The sequence below is a fragment of the Eublepharis macularius genome, chromosome 19 (genome assembly GCF_028583425.1).
Source record: "Eublepharis macularius isolate TG4126 chromosome 19, MPM_Emac_v1.0, whole genome shotgun sequence".
NCBI lineage: Eukaryota > Metazoa > Chordata > Lepidosauria > Squamata > Eublepharidae > Eublepharis > Eublepharis macularius.
The window spans coordinates 8,884,357-8,905,449 of NC_072808.1; the positions used below are offsets into that span (position 1 = coordinate 8,884,357).

A 21,093-nucleotide genomic window follows, 5' to 3' on the forward strand; every position below is an offset into this window, starting at 1 on the left:
GGCCGTGTATTCAGTTCCTCAGACCTGAATTTTTTGCTACTCATTCTGAATCTTCTGTAAGCAAGGCCTTCTCTTAACTGAGGATTTTGTTGCCTTTGTTAATAGATTCTAGCCAGGAATACACGGACTCCACTGGAATAGATCTGCATGAATTTTTAGTAAATACACTGAAGAAAAATCCAAGGTAGGTTCCAGCTTGGCTACACTACTGATTTTGGAGATGTTCTTGCAAGTTCGTATAGCTGAGGGAAAACAATGGATGGGAGATGGAAGAGAGTAGTAACAGCCATTGGAATCTGTGGTGGGTAGGGTGTTGTGTATTGTATAGTTAGGATGGAGAGGAGCAAGTTAGCAACTATCAGTAAACTTCTTAACTGGTGAGGAGAGAATATTGAGGAGCTTAAACTTGATGATCTTGTAGACCACACGTTCTCTGCTTTTGCTTCCCACAAGTTGCACATATGTGTTTGAGAGAGATTTTATGCTGGGTGTAACATGACAATGCTGTAGGCTCATTGGATTCCTTATTGGCTTCTTGGCCTTGTTCCTGACCATAAGAAAGATTAGTGGTCCTGAGTTCAGATTCTTTGAAAGAAGATATCCAGGAGGCTGTCTAAACTTGGGGCAGGCAGACTCTTTTAACCCAAGTGGCAAAGAAAATACAACTTTAGCATATGTTGGCGTGCTGGCGGACAAAATAGTTGGGGGGGGGGAAGGATTGGCGAAACAGATGTGGAGCAAGCCAAGCTCCAGTGGTGCCATCAGCATCTCAAGGATTCCACTTGGACTCAGCTGATGGCTCTGCAGCTCTGGGGAGTGATGGCAGGCATGAACCATGCTTGTTCCCTTTTTCCCTCACCACTGGCCCCAGAAGTACAACCAGTGCCTCAGTTGCTTGGGCAGAGATCTGGCCTTGGCTGCCAGTCAAAATGGTCTGGTGTGCTGCTGTCTGCTGTTATGCTGGGGGTTGCCTACCTGGGACTCTAAATTAAGCTGGAGCAATCTAAATAGCTGGAGCAATGTATTTATTTTATTATAGTTTTCCAACTCTTAGGTAGGATTCCTGGTAGGCTCCCATCCAGGTTCAGGCCCATGAGTTCAGCAGGTCTGTCCCCTTCAGTGGGCCATTGACATATCCTTGCAAGCCATGAGAGCTTGGTACATTGAAGATCCGGGTAATTCTACCATTGTAGACTTAACAAAACAGATGCATTCATGTACTGCACATAAGAACAGGGAAAAAATAATTGGTGTGAGTTAGGAAGGAAGGAACCTTAATTGCTCTAAAAAACCTACCTATAAATAGCTTCCAAATGCTTCTCTATAAAGTGCCGCCTGCTATCTCACTAATAAACAATGTCAAACCTGAGTGCCAGGCACCAGCTATGTTCTGAAATATTTTGTTTCTAACAATACAGGCAGGATGAGAACCCATTGGGATACTGTGATCCTAGGGGCATTATCACTGTACAGGAAAGACTCTACCTGGACAGAAAAAGCTTTACTTTTAAATTGCTACATCTGTTTTGTAGCTGGAAATGCAGAGGCAGGTGGCGGTACGGTGTTGAATTACCTTGAACTTTCAGCTTAATCTTAGCACAGAGGATGGCGTGACTCCTCAAAGCAGTCCATACAGTTGTTTCTTTTTCTAAATGTGTGTCTCCCCCCCCCCCACTGTTTCCTCAACAGGGATAGGATGATGCTGCTAAAATTAGAACAGGAGATCCTGGAATTTATTAATGATAACAAGTAAGTAATGTTCTGGTTTGCAAATCAATGTGATTTGAGAGGCTGAGGGTTTGAGAGGGTGTTCAGTAATGACTGCTCCTTCGAAGCGCTTCTGATCTCCAGCTGTGCTTGGAAATGTCTCTCTCTCTCCGTCCTTACATGTTTGATGTAATATAGTTTCGTATTCTCTCCCATGTCCAGCGATGACTGTCCCAGGCTCGAGGAGAGGACTAGATGGTGCTCCCCCACCCCCGAGCCGGCATTTCTGGATTCCCTCCCTCTCCACCTCTTTATGAGGAGCATCTAGTAAAGTTTCATGTGCGATGCTGATGCGGCGTGTCCTGTCTTCTCTCAGGGACAGTGAAACTTTCGAAGTGACAGTTCCATAACCTGAATTGGTACTTAGTAAATTGTAGGGGAGGAGAAGTACAAGACTGCTGTTTTCAGTGGCAGATCTGAGTCCGGAATCTCCCTCCAGAGGGAACTCCTTCCTGAAGAGCCTTTAAATGAGAGTTCCAGGAGTTCTATGTATCGAATGCATGCGCGTCGCCATTGAGCGTGTGTATCTGTTACAAGCAGAGCAGTCTTCTGTGCTGCTCTTCTTTTCCTATAGGCTTCCTTGCAACTGTGCAGTGCAGTGCGAGAGTTCAGGATCTCTGTTTCCTTCAGCCAGCGGATGATAATGCTTTTAAGAGTTCATACACCTTGAGTCCCAACACAGATAGGTGTTGCCTGAACTGCACACCTCTGTTTTGTGCAAGTATCAGGCGATAGGCCAAGCTAGTTTAGGTTCCCCATCAAGCCTAGGATTTGAGTATCTGTATATGGCTTTTATATTCTCGAAGGGATAAACTGTAGATTTTGGACTTAATGTGTCAATATTAATCAGTATTGGAATCAATGTGGAATCAATATTAATGTGGAAAATGAAATAGCTCCTTAGGAACTGCTTGAAAAGAAGAATGCTCATGTCATTGGGGACATATCTGGAACTCGTTTGTCAGAAAGCACCAAGGTCCAGTCTTCTTCATTTTGGGGGTGGGGGGAATGGATTTCTCTCACTTGTCCTTTGTCATAAGGATCAGGGAGCAACATCCAGGTACTAAAAGAGAACAGTTGGGCATTCAAAGCCAATGACAAGGGAGTTTGGGGGGAGCCAAGTCAGAGCTAGAATGTCCTGAATTGGACGCTGGCCTGATCTTTTTTGAACTTTTGGAGACTGCTGTTTAGCTAGTTGGAAAAGGCCATACTGAATGTCTCCTAAGGGGAGCTCTTGTGTCATCCGAGATTGCACAGAGCAAGCATCGGTGGACACACATTTAAAACTGTGTTCCAAAAATTCCGGGTTATCGTCGCTGTCTTCTTGCCATCTCATAAAAACCTCAACTGAGCAATTCTTAATGAACAATTTAGTGGAGAGGACACAAGGTGAATTTATTCTTGATGTGCTGATGGGGAGGTTTTGGGGGGTGGGTGGGAATTATGTTGTTTTGTGATAACACTGACATTGAGGCCTTAACGCCTCAGGAGCATCATCTGTTTTTAAAAATACGTTTTGGTTGTCTTATTCTCTCATTTTTTTTTGTCCACTTCATTAAAATTTAAGCTTTAAGATACGCAAGCGTTATAGTACGACGTTGCCAAGGTTTAGATCCCAATGCAGTAATATATTTGCTCACTAAATGTAATGAAGCTTTGTCCTTTGGTAGAGATTGTACTATCTCCTGTGCATTTTTGCGTAACCTTTTGTGCATTCGGTATGTACAAATGGGAAAAAAAATGCAGCGGGTTTGGCTTGACCTTTTGCCTGTAAACGTCGATGAGTTTGCTTTTCCTGCTCTAGAATACCCCAGCTCCCCCTAGTCAATCACAGGAACTACCTTCCTTTCCAGTTTTTAGGAATGCAGGTGAAAAGTCCTCAGGACGGAAACAAATCTTTGTACGATAAGTCTTAAAAATTGTCTAGAAAAAGATGGTCTGGGGTTCCAGCCTGGAGCCATGGGGATTTGTGAAATTCTAATATAATTTTTTCTTTAAAGAAGGCCTCCCAAAATGTAAGGCCGTGGGAGAGATGTTTTCTCCACCCCGCCTGCATTCGCTGATAATCACAGAATGCTTTTCTTAGAGCCGAGCTACAAGAGACAAATCACACAAGGAGGAGCATGTGAAGGGAGTCGCAGTGTTAGCCGGGAAGCAGAGTTTTAAAAGAGTTCGGAAGGCTTTGTCAATTTCCCCGTTGCCTCCTAGAAGGGGAGGTGAAACTGACAGGGCTTTACAGGGGCAAAGAGGAAATTAACAAACCCTCTGAGGAGTGATCTCCCTGGCTCTGTAGAGAGGGGAAATTGCCGAAGCCTTCGGATCTCTTTAAAAACTCAGCTTCCCGGCTTAACATTGCAACTCCATCCACGTAGGCATCTTCGTGTAATTCATCTCTTGCAGCTTAGCTCTTAGTCCTCCTGCATTGAGTTTAGGGCCAAGGAGAGAGATCTGTGGTCTCATTTCTTAGGTGTCTTCCCCCCCCCTTTCTTCAGAACAACTCTGTGGGATTGCTAATTCTTTCCCCTATATCTTGGGTGCAACCCCCCCCCCCCCACACACATTTAGAGCTACCATGAGCTCTGCTAGGGATAATTACAGGTAGCTACAGTTTCTACATCCATCCCGCCTCAGCCCTGTGAGGCTTTAGCAGTGATTTGGGAGAGATTTACATGGAAGAACCAGCACAGGGCAAAAGGGTTAAAAAGGACCGTCTCACGGGGCGGCTTCCTGATCAGAACAGCCGTCCCTGAACAGCTGCTTCGAAGTAAAGGGAACGACATCAGGAAACCTGATTATGGATCTCCTGTTTCTTATCTCTTTTGATCCTTAGTTAATGCCAAAGGTCAGATAATGAATTGTGCACTCTATTGTATATATAATGGATGCTTAAAAAAACAAACCTTATTTTAAAAATTCATACTTTTAGTCCTGATAGATAGATAGATAGATAGATAGATAGATAGATAGATAGATAGATAGATAGATAGATAGATAGATAGATAGATAGATATGAACAAAAACGTCAAAAGATGAAGGGAATATCTCCTGAAAGGTGAAATTTTGGATACAATTCTGTGTGCACTCATCCTGGGAGCAAGACCCATTTAACCTAGTGGGACTTACTTCTGAGTAGACTTGTGTAGGATTGCTATGTAAGTCGAGATGGAGCTTCGAGTCGGTAACGGGGGGGGGAAGAGTTTTGGCAGTTCTCAGATCCTTTTCTGGGGTGCCAGCGCCCGTTCCTCTTCTCCATTTTATTGCCCTCCAGTTCCCATAAATTCATGTTTGTAGCTGAGCAGCTAACCAAGCAGTCTTTCACTGTGTAAAAATGAATTTGATGCCACCTCTCTTGCGGCTAAAGAGCTTCTCCTTCAAAGCTCCTATATAATTTCAACAAGGTGTCCTCATCTGTTCTGCTCTTGGAGATCTGGAAGTTCCGTTTTTTCCGGTTGATTGGATCTTGAGGTTTCAATTTCAACAAACAAGAGCCCCGGTTAAAATACGGTTTGCCAGAGAAAAGGTTTAATATTGGTGTACGGGTTTCAATGACTGATGAAAGTAGCATTTCAATAAAGAGGCACCTCAGGTGCTTCCACTGTAATAGGGCGCCTCTGATCTGACATTGCTTGTCTACAGACGTGATGTGTTTTGGTAATAAAATTAATTTCTGTAGGTGCCTCTGCCACACAGGCACTTGAGCAACCTTTTGAATTCGGCCCTAAACTATTATTCCTCCTTTCTGAGCCCTCTCCCATTACCCTGAGTGCTCAAGCCGGTTTTCCATTTCAGCAGAGCAACTTGTTCTTTGCCTCATGCTGGCTGGCCTCGATGTAGGCAAATTGATCGGGGTAATAAATCTGGGGAGAGGCTCATCATTCCCTTCCACCTGTGGCAGCAAATGGATTAGGGTAATCCTGAGTTCACCCCCTTGCCTGGATCAGCAAAGAACGCGTGTGTTCATCTGAAGACTCCGGTGTTGTTCAAATGATGGGTTAAACTACTTCTGACTTTTCTCTTGTTCTCTTTTCTCCTGCCTCTCCTATCTCCCTCCACCTCAACTCTTGCCTTTGTTGCTGTCAGCAATCAGTTCAAGAAGTTTCCCCAAATGACCTCATACCACAGAATGCTTTTACATCGGGTAGCTGCCTATTTTGGCATGGACCACAACGTAGACCAAACTGGGAAAGCCGTCATTATCAACAAGACCAGTAACACAAGAATGTAAGGCAAGAATGGGTTTTAACCAGCTGTCGGGGGTGGGAAGTGGGCATGTGGATTAATGCTAACGTGTAGCTCTTTGGAGCATTCAAACCGTTCTGCATAGGTAATCAACGGTTTGGCTCCTGCTGCGATGTTTCCACTTGCATGTTCCCTGTTGTGCAAGCGAAGTTCATTCGAATCAGCCACTGCTTGACCTTATATCCTGAAACCAGTTTTGTGCTTGTGCAATTGGTAGTGCGAGCAAAACTGCTGCCTGTGAACCAGCCATCAGGAGTGCTGGAGCGTCAGTGCATGTGCAAAGAATGCCTCTCTAGCTTGCAAGCAGTTCCTCTAGCACCGTGAAAGAGCATGGACACAGATGTGCTTTAGCAGTATTCAGCACATGCTACATAGAAGCCCCGCCTTGTTAATCATTATAGCGACTCTGTAAGAGAGGTCAGTGAGGTTACCCCGGGTTTTTTTTGTAAGCTTGAGAGCTGGCTGCTTGCCTAACGCTACCTGGTGAGTTTTATGACAGAGGTGAGACTCGGTATCGTAGCTACCACGCTTGGCTCTGTTAACAAAAATAAATATGGCAGCACCATCAAACGGCCCTTTCCTGATTTCCAAGTTGACTCTCTTATTTCTAGGAGAAGGACATCTTAAGAACATCTAAAACTGTTCTATAAAGAGTCAAACCACTGGTCCGTTCAGCTCAAATAGGGCTGCGGCTCTTTAAGGTCTTGAACTGCAATCTTTCCCAGCACCTGGTATTTCAGACCCTTTTTAACTGGAGATGTCAGGGGTTGAACCTGGAACTTTGTGCGCACACTCTGCCTTGCAGGCTTAGGCCCTACAAACTGTCCCAGAAAAGAGAGCGCTCCTGGAGTTTGAATCAAAAAGACGAAGAGAGCTGTGGTTCTCGAAAGCTTATGCTACAATAAAGTGGGTTAGTCTTAAAGGTGCTGCTGGACTCTTTTTGATTTTGCTACTACAGACTAACACGGCTAACTCCTCTGGATCTATGACCCTGGAGTTTGAGACTCCAGTCCTTGCTGTTGTTCCTAACTGCCCCCTCTTTGTGCCTTTCCAGCTTCTCTGGACAAGGCACAGGTGTTGAAGAAGCCCAGGCATGCTTATCTGCCTGGTGGGTTAGGCTCCCCACTGCCTAGCAAGAAAACCTTTGTAGGCTTCTCATCTTGCACTTCTTCTCTGCCCAGCTACTGAGGAGGACAGGAGAATTTGGCAGAAGTTCCTGAGACTTCCTAACTTTGTTGAATTGATTGGCTTTCTTGCCCCTCTCGCAATGTCTCATGGGATGCACTGGAGTGGATTCCAGAGCACTGCTTCACTACACTGGCATGCATGCTTCCTGAAGTTGTGGGTGGAAGGAAAAGACTTCTAAAACCGATCTTTCCACTATGTCCCGAGCATGAAAACCCACAAACCCACCCTCGGTGCTTGTTGGGGAGGGCATTATTGTGCGATGCAGGAGGTTCTAGGTAACAAGAAGGGGGATGGCGAAAAGCAAGAGTCTTCTGGATCAGGGCATGTAGGACACCAAGCAGGCAAGGAAGCAGACATTCATGCATGCAAATGCCAGGCAGACAAGGTCAAGACTCACGGTTGCCCAGGCAAAGCCAAGACAAGGCCCCAAGCACTGTTACAGTCCTGCTGGATTAAAATCAATGAGTGGCCCTGGTAGGTGGACTCATCCTGGGAGCATGAGGGTGGGCAGCATAGCACAGATCCAGAAACTGCACGTTCTAACCCAGTAGCTCCCCAGAAGCTGATTCTCTTGCTTGTTCGGGCTCTTCCGGTTGCTCGGCGATAGATACATTCTGCTGACCCAGCATTCAAAGAGGCAGCTCATTGTCCATGTCTCCACCCCGCCCCCCCCCCCTCCTGACGAAAGCTTCGTTTGGGTCTTCTCCACAGCCCCGAACAGAGGTTCTCTGAGCACATTAAAGACGAGAAGAGCTCTGAGTTTCCACAGAGGTTCATCCTAAAGCGAGACGACACCAGCATGGATCGGGATGATAATCAGGTGATTGGAGCAGGGGAATCACTCGCTCGCATGTTCCCGTCGGAAACGGCTGCTGTTCGCAGGCTCTTGAGAGGCTTTCTGTATTTTGGTTCTTCCAGCTACCCGGGACTCCGAGTGTTTGCGTTTCTGTTTCATGAGGTCTCCTGCAGTAGTGCTTCCCCAGCCTTTTGCTTTATTCCCCCCTCCCCTGAAAGAATTTTGGATTGAGAATTGTATTTGTGTGTAGGATACTGTTGAAACCAGAGATGGGCACGAACCAGGGAAAAATGAACCGTGTGGTTTGTCACATTTCACGAACCGTGAACTTTCACAAACCTGCCCCAGTTTGCAAACCGGTTCATTTGGTTCGTGAAAATGTCAGCAAATCTGGGTCAGCAAATTGTCACTTCCTGGTCAGCAGAAGGTCACTTTCGGTCCAGCAGAAGGCCACTTCTGGGTCAGCTGAAGGTCTGCAGGAAGTCCATCCCCTGTTGCCTAGGAAACTGATTGATCGGCGCCAGGCTGTCTGCAGTGACGAACCAAAAAACGAACCAAATGAACCAGCCTAAAGTTCGTGGCAGTTCATCAGAAATGGGTTCTAACGAACCGCCTGTTCGTGAACCATGAACTGGCCCAGTTCATGCCAAACTTTGGTTTGTATTTCAATTCGTGTCCATCTCTAGTTGAAACTCATACACTATCCAGAACCTGTTAATATTCTTCTTGTCTTTAATGAGGCAGATGAGACTCAGAACATGTGCTTGTAAACTCCAGAGTTTTCCAGTGCATTTGAGCCCATGATGTCCTTAAGAGCACTAATGTCTGATTGCTCAAATGTACAGGATCCTTCAGTCCCTTCAGAGGTGTCAAGAATGGAGATGAAGGAATGTGTCCTGTACACTTGTCCGCTTGCCAAGATTCATAAATCTGTATTTGTTTAGGCTGTGATCTGCTGCTTTTCCACTTTGAGAAGAGTGCTTGAGATGGCTTCCCTAATAGATTCCCCAAAAGGCCTAGGCTCATTCCACACACGTTGGATAATGCACTTTCAGTGCACTTTATCAGTTGTTTGAGGTGGATTTTTTGTTCCACACACAAACAAATCCGTTCCAAATGATCTATAAAGAGGATTGGAAGTGCATTATCCAACATGTGCAGATTCAGCACTACACAATACGTGCAATGCTCTACCCATACATGGTACACCAGCCGTGTAGTACTTCAGTGCTCCACCAGATGCTTTTGCAAAAACAGGAGAGTGTTTCAATAATGGGGGCTGCACGTGGTTGCATGTTCCAGAAGTCTACCCTAATTATATTGTCACTGCCCAAAGCTGTAGTAATATACTAACAGTCCTTCACTCTCTATAAAGCTTGCAGACATGGGAATGAGTAACATTTTCCCATGTGATACAGTCGTGGAAACTCAACATTAGCTAGCAGTAAAAGAAGCTGCTCTCTCTTTCACTGTATATTTGGAAGTACAGACCCATAAGCCTGTTGACCTTTCCCTTGATATATCGCAACTTGCTTTTACATCAGTGTCTTTATCCTCACTCTGGTGTAAAACAGGCTAGAAAGAAGGAGTCCGTGGCTTATACCCAAGAGATGCATCTGGAGGTGGTAGATCTAAGCATAGACTTAGTAATTGGCCTTGCACAGGCCTTAATCTGTAAAAAGTGTCTTTAGCAGGATTTTAAGGGTTTACAGATTAATAGGGCTTCAGGCTTTAGTTCGTTTAATCACATTAGCTAAGCTTTGGCTGATCTCTTGTGTGGGGGCCAGTTTTAATTGATGGAGTTAAGAGCATACTTTTGGGGGCGATTTTGGTTTTAGTGTAAGGGAATGAAGAAGAAAACGGCAAAGGTGGCCTTTCATTCTAAGGGAACAATGTAAGGGTAGAACTAGATGCTAGAATTGGAACAGGATGACCTCAATGGTATATATCCCTTGTCACTTTAATGGCCCCAGTCACTTTGGCTGATGGTGTACTTCCTTGCTGAACGGATTGTGCATTGTAGAAAAGGAGGGATTGATCCATTTTTGTTGGCTGGCTGTGACATTTGAAGGCAAAATATGCTTTTCAGCAACAGCAACCTCTTCATGTGGGGTTTCCTGCATATATTAGCTCACCAAAAGCTACAATTCCGAAAGACAAGGTGCACCAGTTTAGCTTCCCCAAAGGTGGTCACTTTCTAAGCATGCCTGTCTGTGTTACCTTCCTGCCGGCTCTAAAAACCATTGTTCACCATATGCGTTTTCTTCACTGCTCTGGGTGGCCAAGGTTTAACTGAACTAGGCTCTGTTTGTCAATCTAGATCAGAATCCCATTGCAGGATGGACGGAGGAGCAAATCTATAGAAGAGCGAGAAGAGGAGTATCAGAGGGTTCGAGAACGCATATTTGCACGAGAAGTAAGCATGGGTATTTAAGGAACTCCCCTGTTCAGTGGTGGGTTTGGGGGTTGTTGTTTTTTAAACTATACAGTGAGTTCCGTCATGATTTTTAAGGATTGCGCCATTCCCCACCCAATCAACAAATGTATTGTTCATTTTGAAAATATATATACATTAAAATATAATATATAGTATATATTATATATATATGTTATTTTAGAGACCATTTTCTGCAACAAATGACAAATAGGATTATAAAGGGAATGTCTGCTCTAAGGAGAAATCAGTATGTACAGATTATATTGCTTTAACTCCTTAAGGTTATGTTATACGATAGTAGTTTTTTTTTTTTCTTCAAATTAAATCTTGCTTGCTTCTAGGTCTACGGCAGATCTGCACTATAAACATGGCTGCTCTCGGGGAGTCCGGGGCATTTGTAAAGAGGCTGAGAGCTCCGAGCAAGCTCTGTTCCTTTTGCAGAACTGCAGTTGCCAGGATACTGAGAATTGTTAGTTAAATTTTGTCTCTTTGCTATACTCAGATCTTAATAAGATAAATTAATATAGCCTGTGTTTAATAGTTCCAACCTTAAAGCACATGCTGTATTTACTCAAACGCAAGACTAGGTGTTCCCCCCCCCCCAGATACGCCATAAAGAAGGGGAGGTGTCATCTTAAATTTACATACTAGTTACAATTATGTCCAATCAAAAACCTTTTTGGATGTAACATTTTGGAGAGGGGGGTGTCATTCGGGGTCATTTACCTTTAGAGTAAATATGGTATATGCCATGTGTGGCTGAATATGGTCTCTGCTGTAACATGCCAAATACTCCAGGAGTGAGAGATCTACAGATAAGTCGGCATATTTAAATGTGGCTTTCATTTTAGCCTCTCCTCAAGCAAAAAAATAACCCCCCCCCTCCTGCATCCCTTGCCTATCCCATTATGAAAAGAGCGCCCAAGTATAGCATAGTATTTCAGAGCATGGGCTCTGGTATGGAAAATCAGCTTTTCCGATATTCTCTCCGATCTGAACTTCCCTGGCTCACCTTTAAGCAAGCCAGTGTTGCTTAGCTCCCCCCCTCACCTCCCTCTGCCAGTGGCCAATCTATAATTTTGGGTTAGATTGGTAGGGTTTCTCAACTGATTTTCACCCACGAGTCATTGCTTGACAGTCCATGATGTATTGACATGGACGAATGATTTTTCGCACAGAGCTTGTATTCCAAGGGTGGAATTAGAATGTTAAGCTAAACATGGAACTGGCACCAAAAAGGTAGATGCGCACTGAGTTGTGCCCGCTCTCCATGTTATGATCAGGCGCACTTGCCTGAGTTGTGATGTCCTTGGATTATATCGGTATCTGTCTGCATTGATTCCCCCATTCCAAAATGTTGTCAGTGGCTGATGGGGGCAAAGAAGCACCAAAAAGAGAGAGAGAGCTGCCAAAGCACTGGTCGCAGTGGTGGGAGAACTTCATAGGGGGCAGCTTGGTGGTGCTCCTGTAGAGATGATATTGTGCACCCTTAGGTGGGGAAATGATCCCTTGACTGTTTAGTTGCCTGGACCAAAGGAAGCAGAGCCTAATGTTGTACCCTGGGCCACTAAAGTGATGGTAGCCCCAGAGGGACAGCTGTCTACTTCCAAGACTGGTCCACTGTAACATGGGAGTGGATCAGCCAGTTGCGTGTCTAGAAAGCCAAAAGAGCAAAGAGAACAAAGGAAAAGTGAAATTGGGTGCATGGGTGGGAGAATTTTCAGAAGGAAGAATGCTGATTTTGGCATAAAGCTTCCTTGGACTCCATTTCTAGGGAGAGATTAGCTTTCATTTCCCCACTCCTCCACTTGAAGCCAGCTGGGTGACCTTTGATCAGTCACAGCTTTCTTGGAGCTCTCTCAGCTCCACCCACCTCACAGGGTGTTTTGTTGCGGGGATAATAATGACATACTTTGAAAACCGCTCTGAGTGGGCATTAAGTTGTCGTGAAGGGCGGTATATAAATGGAATGTTGTCGTCATCATCATCATCATCTCTCCCTGGTTGGTGGGTGTTAGTGATTTGGGAATGCATTTTTAAAGTGCCCTTTTTTTGAGAACAGAAACATGAAAATGTCGCATTTTTCAGACCCCCTCCTCAGTAATCAAGGTCTCTTGGGGTGTCTGCATGTGTCACCTTACAGGTTTCTGGGTCATGTGGAGGTACTCTGACATGTACCCTATAACCACTCACGAGTGAGTTAGTGAGTCCAGATGGCTCTTGATTTCAGCCTGCAAGAACAACTGTCTTATAAGATTTCCCGTTTTTGTTTCCTTTTATTTCCAATCTCACGGCTCTGTTTGCTGGTAGTCGGGCCAGAACGGATTCCTGAACGATAGCAGGTTAGTATACTTCTCGCGTGCCTCTCTCCAGTTTTCAGGCTTTCTGAAAAGGGGTGAGGATCCTGTAACTCCATAACCATGCTTTTCTTTGATGTTAACCAACAGACTCTTCAAAGAAGGCTTTTCTTCTAGCTCTCACAAAAGGCGGCAGATCTTTAGGTACCTCTGTGTGATTCTTGCATACATTTGTCTTGCAGAGCAGGTTCGCTCCATGCATGGCTGCTTGTGGAGTCCTCAGAGTTGTCATACCTTTTGCAACATCAGTGTTTGTCCCCCCCACTACAATAAGATGAAACTAAAATTCTTACCAACTTGAGAGGTTGCCATCGTTGCTTAACTCCCAATGTGTTTATTCAGGAAGGAAGAACCTGTTTATTTCAGGGCAGCTTACTTCCAAGTAAGTGTGCTTATGATTGCAGGTTTATGGTGCAAGATTCAAGTCCAATTGCACCTTATAGACCAGATAAATGTCCAAGGTATGAGCTTTTGAGAGAGCTCCATCAGATGCCAGGAGCGGAAAAGACTCCTTATAAAAAACTTCTACCGTTTCCCACTCCTTGTATCTGATAAAGGAAGTGATTACTCTCAAAAGTTCATACCCTGGAAATCTAGTTGGTTTCTAAGGTGCAACTGGACTCAAATCTTGTTCTTCTACTGTAGACCAACATGGCCACCCACCTGAAATTAAGTCTACGGTGGGTAGGATGGGAAGAACAGATGAAAGAGCCACAGTGCTTCAGCCTGTTTGTCCGCCCGCAGCCTCTTGCAATTTCAAAAAAATATAGTTTCACTCTCATGAAACCTGTGGGTTTTCTTTTAACCTCTTTTCAGTGAGGTCGGGTAAAAGTGACAGAAGCGTTTTCACTTGTGCACATGTGCATTTAACCTAGGAAGAAGTCCTTACAAAATCTACGCATCTTCTTCCCGCCTTATATAGCTGCAGGTGTATTCCAAGGGTTGTACCCCCTCTCCATGTTTTTCAATTTATTAAAAAGCGTGATAGTTGACACTCAGAGACATCTTCAAGCATTGGCTCGAACACAAACACCATCTCGGGGATGGCTGCGTTGGATCTTCCCTAGTAGAAGGAATGGCGAGCCCATTTTTTGTCCTGCCTCAACAGAGGCCTTGTTTCTCTGCTCTTAAAATGGGGCCACCATTCCATCGCTCTTTCGTAGGGCTGAATGATCCCTTGGAGTTAAAACGTCCCAACCTGCACTGCTTCCCCCCACCCCCCTTGGCAGGAATCTTGGCCCCCCGTGTGGTAGGAGAGTGCCAGGTTTCTGTGGGCTTCCCTCGATTATTTCAGCAAGGAGAGTTTTCACAGCATGGACCCTGCTCAGAGAGGCGCTTCGGTCACTGAGTGTATGGACTACAGGATGCGTCCAGGCTCAAACCAATCAGTGTCTCTTAAACCTGGTCCAGGACTACAGTGCCGCCGCTCACCCCATTTAGTGCTCGCACAGGAGGAAATTCTCACAGGTCATATCTGTCTCCTGCCCAGCTGCCCCGTAACATCAACCAAAAAAACACAACTCTAAATATGCTGGCCTCACCTTGCCTTGTGTTGAAGACCCTTTTCTTCTGGTAGCTGCTCTGTTTTCAGTCACATTAGGTGTATGCAGGGCTTTTTGTCAGCTGGAACCCGGTGGAACGGAGTTCCGGAACCTCTTGAAAATGGTCACATGGCTGGTGGCCCCGCCCCCTGATCTCCAGACAGAGGGGAGTTTAGATTGCCCTCCGTGCCACGACACGGAGGGCAATCTAAACTCCCCTCTGTCTGGAGATCAGGGGGTGGGGCCACCAGCCATGTGACCATTTTCTCTGAGGGCAACCCACTGAGTTCCACCACCTCTTTTCCAGGAAAAAAAAGCCCTGGGTGTATGTATGTATTTTATTGTAACAGTCATTAGACCAGCGATACATAATAAAATCAGAACATAAAGCATGATAAAATACATTGTTTAGAATTCATATACTTCAAATAAAATATCCAAACTCATATCCTAATATACCAATATAGAGGTAAGCTTAACAAAATCCTGAATGAATTTTATTTCACTGTATTCCCCTGATATAAAAGCGGTATTAGGCAGAAGTCTTTAAAACTTAATCAGGGTGAGGGGAATCCCTCGTGCCATTCCAGTATTTAATGGTCTGTTTTGTTGCGCAATCACCTGGGCGCACAACGTAGCTGTCATCCTAGTGCCAGCTGGATTTTTGTCAGCCAATAGCTCTGCCAAGGACATGTTATTGGGTATCCCTTCCGATCCAGATAACAAGGGAAGAATTGTCAAGTCTCTGATCCTTTTATGGAGGGGGCAGTGAAAAAACACGTGTTCCAGTGTTTCCACCTCTCCAAGGGGACACCCGCAAATCCTTTGAGCGTACAGGAACTTCTTACATCTCCTTTCCATTACCTTGGATGGCAGTCACATTAGGTGCATTGATTATAAACTCCATGCTGACTTAGTTCTCCTGGAAATCTAACCATTCGTGGGAGTGCAGCACAGACAAGGAATTCACCAGCAGGCCTAGTGGCTCCCCTTCTAGTGACAGAATACGAGTCAGAGCTTAAGCACCAGGGAATATTGCTCAGCATTCAGCATTGATGACGAGGAATGTAGAAGCTTCTTCCCTTAAAGATTTCCAGTTCACGGTGTCCAATGTGAATGGGAAGAGTTGGAGTCAACTGGAACACCAGAGCTGAGTTCACCTGCTCAGAGGTGAAGTCTCTTGATTAGGGTTAAAGGGTGCAGTCAGTGGGAAAAGCCAAGCCCCCTTGAAATGAACGGGTGAGCACCGTTGGCCAGCTTTGATTTCAGTAAGGCTTATAGAAGAGAAATTCGGTTAGTTTGCAAGCCATTTTCCAGCTTCTGGCATAAGAAGAGAAGGTGCAGAAATTGGATAAGTCAAACAAAAGTAAGCCTTTTTTCTTCCTCTTGATGGAGGAAGCTTAACTCCTTAAGATCCAGTGAAGGAAAGAGGAGAGAATGAGAGGGAGGAGGGGGTGATGGGTAAAGAGGCGAAGAAAGTAATTTTATCAGCCTTGTCAATATACCCGTTGACTTTTGACGATCGAAACTTAACGTAGGTGAAATGCCCTAGCTACATTGCATGGAATCTCTCTTGTAAGAATTAAAAACCTTCCTTTTTTTGTGAAAGACTGTCAAGGTAGGAGTTTTTCAACAAAATATTTAAAACGAAATATTAACGAAAATCCAAACATTTTAAAACAAAATGTTAAAAACAGGAAGAGCTTTCTCACTGGCCTTTATCAGCTGCTGACTTCCGATAGTTCCCCGTGGTCTTGGAGTATTGGTTGTGCTGGATTGCAGAACAGTTCCAGCAGTCCCCTCCCAGGGCAGAGGTCTGCACATCTGTCATTCCTCATAGAACACCCAGAACAGACTCTCCAGTTCGCACCCGGCATAATCTTGCCCCTGCCGCTGCTTCCACCCGCCTTTTTAAGAGTTGCCTTCTCAAAACCTGGACATTTTTATACCTGAGAATCAAACCCTCCCCATTTATTTAATTTTTTTTAATTATTCCAGTTCTGTCTTATCTCAGAGAACCAAGGAAGCAAAATGTTAACCCTCAGAAGAGAAGTGTCGGATTTTCCCAGTGGAAAAGGGGGATTTGCTTTGGCTGCTTTTAAAATTGAAACACAACCACGTTGTCTCTGGATCTACCTTAATGTCCTTTGTCTTTATGTGGAGCTAAGCCATCTGACAGTAGCTGTGTAGACATGTTTAAACGTTGGGCCTCACTGATTTTTTGCAGTCAGTTAAAAAAAAAAAAGCAATCTACCGGTGTCATAAGAAGGGGTTAACAGAATCTTGGGATAAATAAGCAACTGGCCTATTGTGGCCTTAGTAGGTTCCATTGTGTCTCCTGCACCTTGTATATCTGGTTGAGCATCTGGCCGTGCAACATCTGGCTGACTGAGATGTCTACTAATGGAAGCTCGTCAGTAGAATCTTGTCATCACCTTTTGACAGGTTCAAGAGGAGTGTACTTCTCCGGCTCCTGTGGATGTGACAAGGCCGAAAGTACGAAGGCATGAGTTTGAATAGCTCTGTTGCTAAAAAAAATAAAAATAAAATCCCCCCCCCCCCGCCTTGTGTTCTTTTCTCAAACTTAATGATTTCTAAGGTCTGAGAAGGAGGCTGTCAACACCACAGTTCACGGTTATGGCAGCTCCCTGAAAGGCTCTGGTCAGCTGATATTAGATCCTTGCTGGGCACCTCTCCCACAAACTGGTCGTGTGCATAAATAACATTTGCAGTGACCCTTTGGCATGCAGAATGCTTCCAAAGTGACCTCAATGCCAAACAAACAGAGGGGCCCTCCGTCACATATTTTTAAAGTGCTGGGGAGGGGCGGGGGGCTCGTTGAACCATATTCCCGAAGAGCCCCGACATCATTCATTGCAAAGTTTGGACATACTTTTCCATGTGGATTTTATTCCCACAGCCTCTTCCCCCCCCCTTACCCATCTAAGCCTGTTCTCCTGAAATTCAGATTTAAAACAAAAACAAAAACTTTATGCTGGCCAGGCAACAGTGTTTAAAGTTTTCCTAACAGTGGAATCACCGCTACCATTTCCCATTGTCTCATGATAAGAGACGGATCCCTCGCTTTTTGAGCGAAGTGTGTTTTTAAGGAGTCGCGTGCTAGCAGCAGGCTAGGCAGCAGGAAAGGCCTGATGCTCGCTGGTGCCGCTTGCTTCACAAAATAGGGTTCTTTGGTGCTGTGTGGGGAAAAGGGAAAGATAGATAATCAACTGTGTGGTCTGGAAGTAGTACCAGGACCTTTATGTCAATGCACGTTTGCATTCAGTATGTTTCCCCTCCCATGTGGCTTTGAGCTTTGCCTCTCCACGGGTCAGCTCTCCTTTAAATCTCTCCGTTCCTGAGTAGCTGCTAAACATCTGTGATGCAAGCCATTCTGCGTGTCTGGCAGCTCACATGGCCAGGGACCTGCCTGTAAGACTCACCTGCCTCCATGCCAGTGTATTCGAGGGGCAGTGCTCACTTACCCCCCCCCCCCTCACTAGAGTCAGCCCTTCTAGGTGTGGCTACTTGCGCTCGTTTGTCTGTTCTTCTAACACCAAAAGGTACACCTCGAGTCCTTGAATGTTCAGAAGCACTGACTCTTACCCTTCTGGCGGGATTAACTGCTCCGGTCTCTGCTGCAGGGGCAACCGGGACGGGCTCAGCCGGGCCTCCGGCAGCCGCCAGAGCAGCACGGAGAGTGATATGAAGTCGCTGGAGCCCCGGCCGTGGAGCAGCACCGACTCGGATTGCTCCGCCCGCAGTCTGCGACCTCCCGTCACCAAAGCCAGCAGCTTCAGCGGCATTTCCATCCTGACCCGAGGAGACAGCATCGGCGGCATCGGCAAAGGAAGTGGCACCAACAGGACCATCCGGCCAGGTAGTGCTTTCGCTTTCGCTGCTTAATGCGCCGGGGCAGAATAAAGACGAGTTTCTAAGGAACGGTTGCAAACCTGTGTTGGAGCAAACCCGAACCGAAACTAGTTCTGCCTGCAGTGCGGAGGCCTGCTTTCTTTGCTGCCGGGTGCAACTGCTTGGCATCCTACAGACAAGAAACCCTAAAGAACAGAAAACTAGAACCCATAGAGCTGCCTCCTGTTGCCTGGGAAATCTGCAAAAGGGGAAGGGGAGCTGGCTGCACTTCTCAAATATTCACAAATAATTCCAGATATATTCAGGATCGCCTTTAACAGCATACCCAAGAATCCCAGATTCTGGGTACCCAAAGCATACCCATTCGGGATTTTTCCTATCCATTTTCGGCTCACGTGTAGTGAAGCACACACCCCTCGTTCCCTGTACTGCACCCTTAACATAGTTCAAGTGCTGATTTAATGGCAGCAATTCATTTCTTCCCTATCCCCCTTCTAAAATCTCTTTGGAATATATCCTACTTGATATTCCTGTTGTAAAGTGTGTGTGTGCGCGCGAGCACATGTTCGTGCGTGTCTGTTTGGGCACGAATGCATGATACCTGCCAAAGGATTTTGTTCTACTAGTAATGATGTCCTACAGTCAGGTTGCAGCAGCCCTAATAGCCCAGTCGAACCCGTTCTCATCAGAGCGCAGAAGCTAAGCAAGGTTCGTACTTGGATGGGAGACCACCAAGGGCTGCTGCCCAGAGGCAGTCAGTGGCAAACTACCTCTTCTGATCCCTTGCCCTTGAAAACCCCATTGCAACTCCATGGGGGCCGCCAGGTGTCCGTTGTGACTTGAAGGCACCTTATGATCAAGTTGCACATTTTCATTTGCTGAGTTGCATTCTTTCTCGTGCCCTCTCGGATCTTGTATTTCTTTGTCCTCTGTGATGGAAGTGGAAAAGCAGAAAAGGGGCTGAGCTTGTCTTACTGCAGTCACCCTTCCCACTGCCCCGGCTGCTGCCGCTACTGTCCTGGCTACTGGGAATGTTACTCCACCTCTGTGGCTCCTGAGAGTTAATCAGGTCATGCCAGTGGTTTTTCAAGAAGTGATGCGGTCTAGAGACACTTTCCTTGGGATGCCGAATTTATCGTCAGAAAGCAGATTGTGCACCTGTGTGCGTTTGTGCCTTTCTGCCACTCTGACAAAGGGAGCTTTGACTTTTGAAAGCTTCTACTCTGAAAATCTTGTTGGTCTCCAAGGTGCCACTGGACACAGATCCCGCTGTTCTACCGCAGGCCGACATGGTTAGGGCTACCCATCCTGAAACGACAACTCTGCTTTATTATTATCAAAAGAGGTCTGCCTTTGCCCACTCGCTTCAGAGAGGAAGAAATCTCATTTTCCCAGCCTCTTCTCCCTCCCACTGCAGCACAACCCAGGATGTAGTCTGAAGGCGCACGAGCAAGTCATCTTGCTGCCGCTAAGCACCTCTCGGTCTGGCCATAGAGGAAAGGCGAGATGTAACTTGAATCTTCAGCTTGAAAGATGGTGCTAGAGAGGTACCAGTTTTGCTCCTCCTTCAGCCTGGAAAGAGGGACCTCAATAAAGGAGGTGGCACATTGTGTGCTTCATGCCCCGCCTCACTGTTACTTCCTGCTGTGATGGGATGAGTCATGTTCAACCATCCAAGTACACTCACTCTGTTTACAGTCCTCCTCCGGCTGAACTTCAAGGGCAGACACTGGAAGGCCTTTGTTTATTACCCCTGCCCCTCTTTCCTTTCAGTGTGCTTGTTCACGAACATGACTTTCTCCACTGCTCCTTCCAGCCATCCCAGTTGTTCAGCACAGCGTAGGCAGAGCTGGCCAAAAAAAATCCTGGTTTCAGCTTGATTGCAAAGTTTAATCTCGGCACTGAATAATTTTTTCATGTTTGCTTCCTCCCCTGCCCATGGAAGCCTGCCTAAAAATTAGACGCAGATGTGTAAGAATGTGACTCTGGCATCTGGGCATTTTTAAAAAGAATCCCAACCGTTGTTCACAGAGGACTGAAGCAGGAATCCTCACGCTCGTGGCTGCGCCATCTAGGGACCTTGGAAAGGATGGCCTGCCGTGAGCAGGAAGTGTCATAAACGGCCCTGTTGGCCCGAAAGAAACAAATTGTATGTAATGCCGTTTATTGAGGCCAACCGAAAGGACCGAAAACATAGTGTAAGTTTTTGAGTCATGAGAAGTTTTCATCAGGCTCATGAGCAGGGCCTCAACTTATAGGCATCCTTCTGAGATACGTTTTCTAGGAAGGGCAATGAAAAGGGGAGAAAAAACAACAGCCCTGCAAACCAAGGGTAACTGAGAAGGTTGGAACAAAAGAAAAAATATTTTAAATTGTTAAAAATAACTAAAAATGTGAATTAAAACACCAATATAAAGTTTAATAAATCAATTAGAAATACATCAATTAGATGAAAAGCCTCATAAAGTTCTATGTATACGTGCTAAAACCTTGCATATATATGGTGGTTGTGGGTTTTCCGGGCTGTATTGCCGTGGTCTTGGCGTTGTAGTTCCTGACGTTTCGCCAGCAGCTGTGGCTGACATCTTCAGAGGTGTAGCACCAAAAGATAGAGATCTCTCAGTGTCACCGGTAGAAACGTCAGGAACTACAATGCCAAGACCACGGCAATACAGCCCGGAAAACCCACAACAACCATCGTTCTCCGGCCGTGAAAGCCTTCGACAATACATCTTGCATATATACATTGGATATATACAAAATAAAATCACTGATGCAAAACCGAATTATTCAGAAAGGCTTTTTACTCAAATGGGAGGGCTGTATTGTAGGGAGGGGGTCTCAGATTTTTTTCTAATGAGTTAGGGACCGTAGACTTCACCACTATGTTGCCTT

General features: G+C 45.6%; 1 protein-coding gene across 5 annotated transcripts in view; it reads left to right on the plus strand.

The window, feature by feature from the left end:
• The window catches only part of R3HDM2 (R3H domain containing 2), a 134,752-nt gene that overhangs the window by 79,734 nt on the left and 33,925 nt on the right, over positions 1 to 21,093 (plus strand). For 3 of the 5 annotated variants that reach the window (XM_055003312.1, XM_055003308.1, XM_055003309.1), the window contains exons 6-13: positions 106 to 184; positions 1,690 to 1,749; positions 5,848 to 5,988; positions 7,906 to 8,014; positions 10,311 to 10,406; positions 12,738 to 12,769; positions 12,875 to 12,928; positions 17,970 to 18,205. In XM_055003312.1, the coding sequence (XP_054859287.1) occupies positions 106 to 184; positions 1,690 to 1,749; positions 5,848 to 5,988; positions 7,906 to 8,014; positions 10,311 to 10,406; positions 12,738 to 12,769; positions 12,875 to 12,928; positions 17,970 to 18,205 (807 nt within the window). The remainder of the gene's footprint in view (positions 1 to 105; positions 185 to 1,689; positions 1,750 to 5,847; positions 5,989 to 7,905; positions 8,015 to 10,310; positions 10,407 to 12,737; positions 12,770 to 12,874; positions 12,929 to 17,969; positions 18,206 to 21,093) is intronic. The other 2 variants (XM_055003310.1, XM_055003311.1) reach the window with 1 other exon arrangement.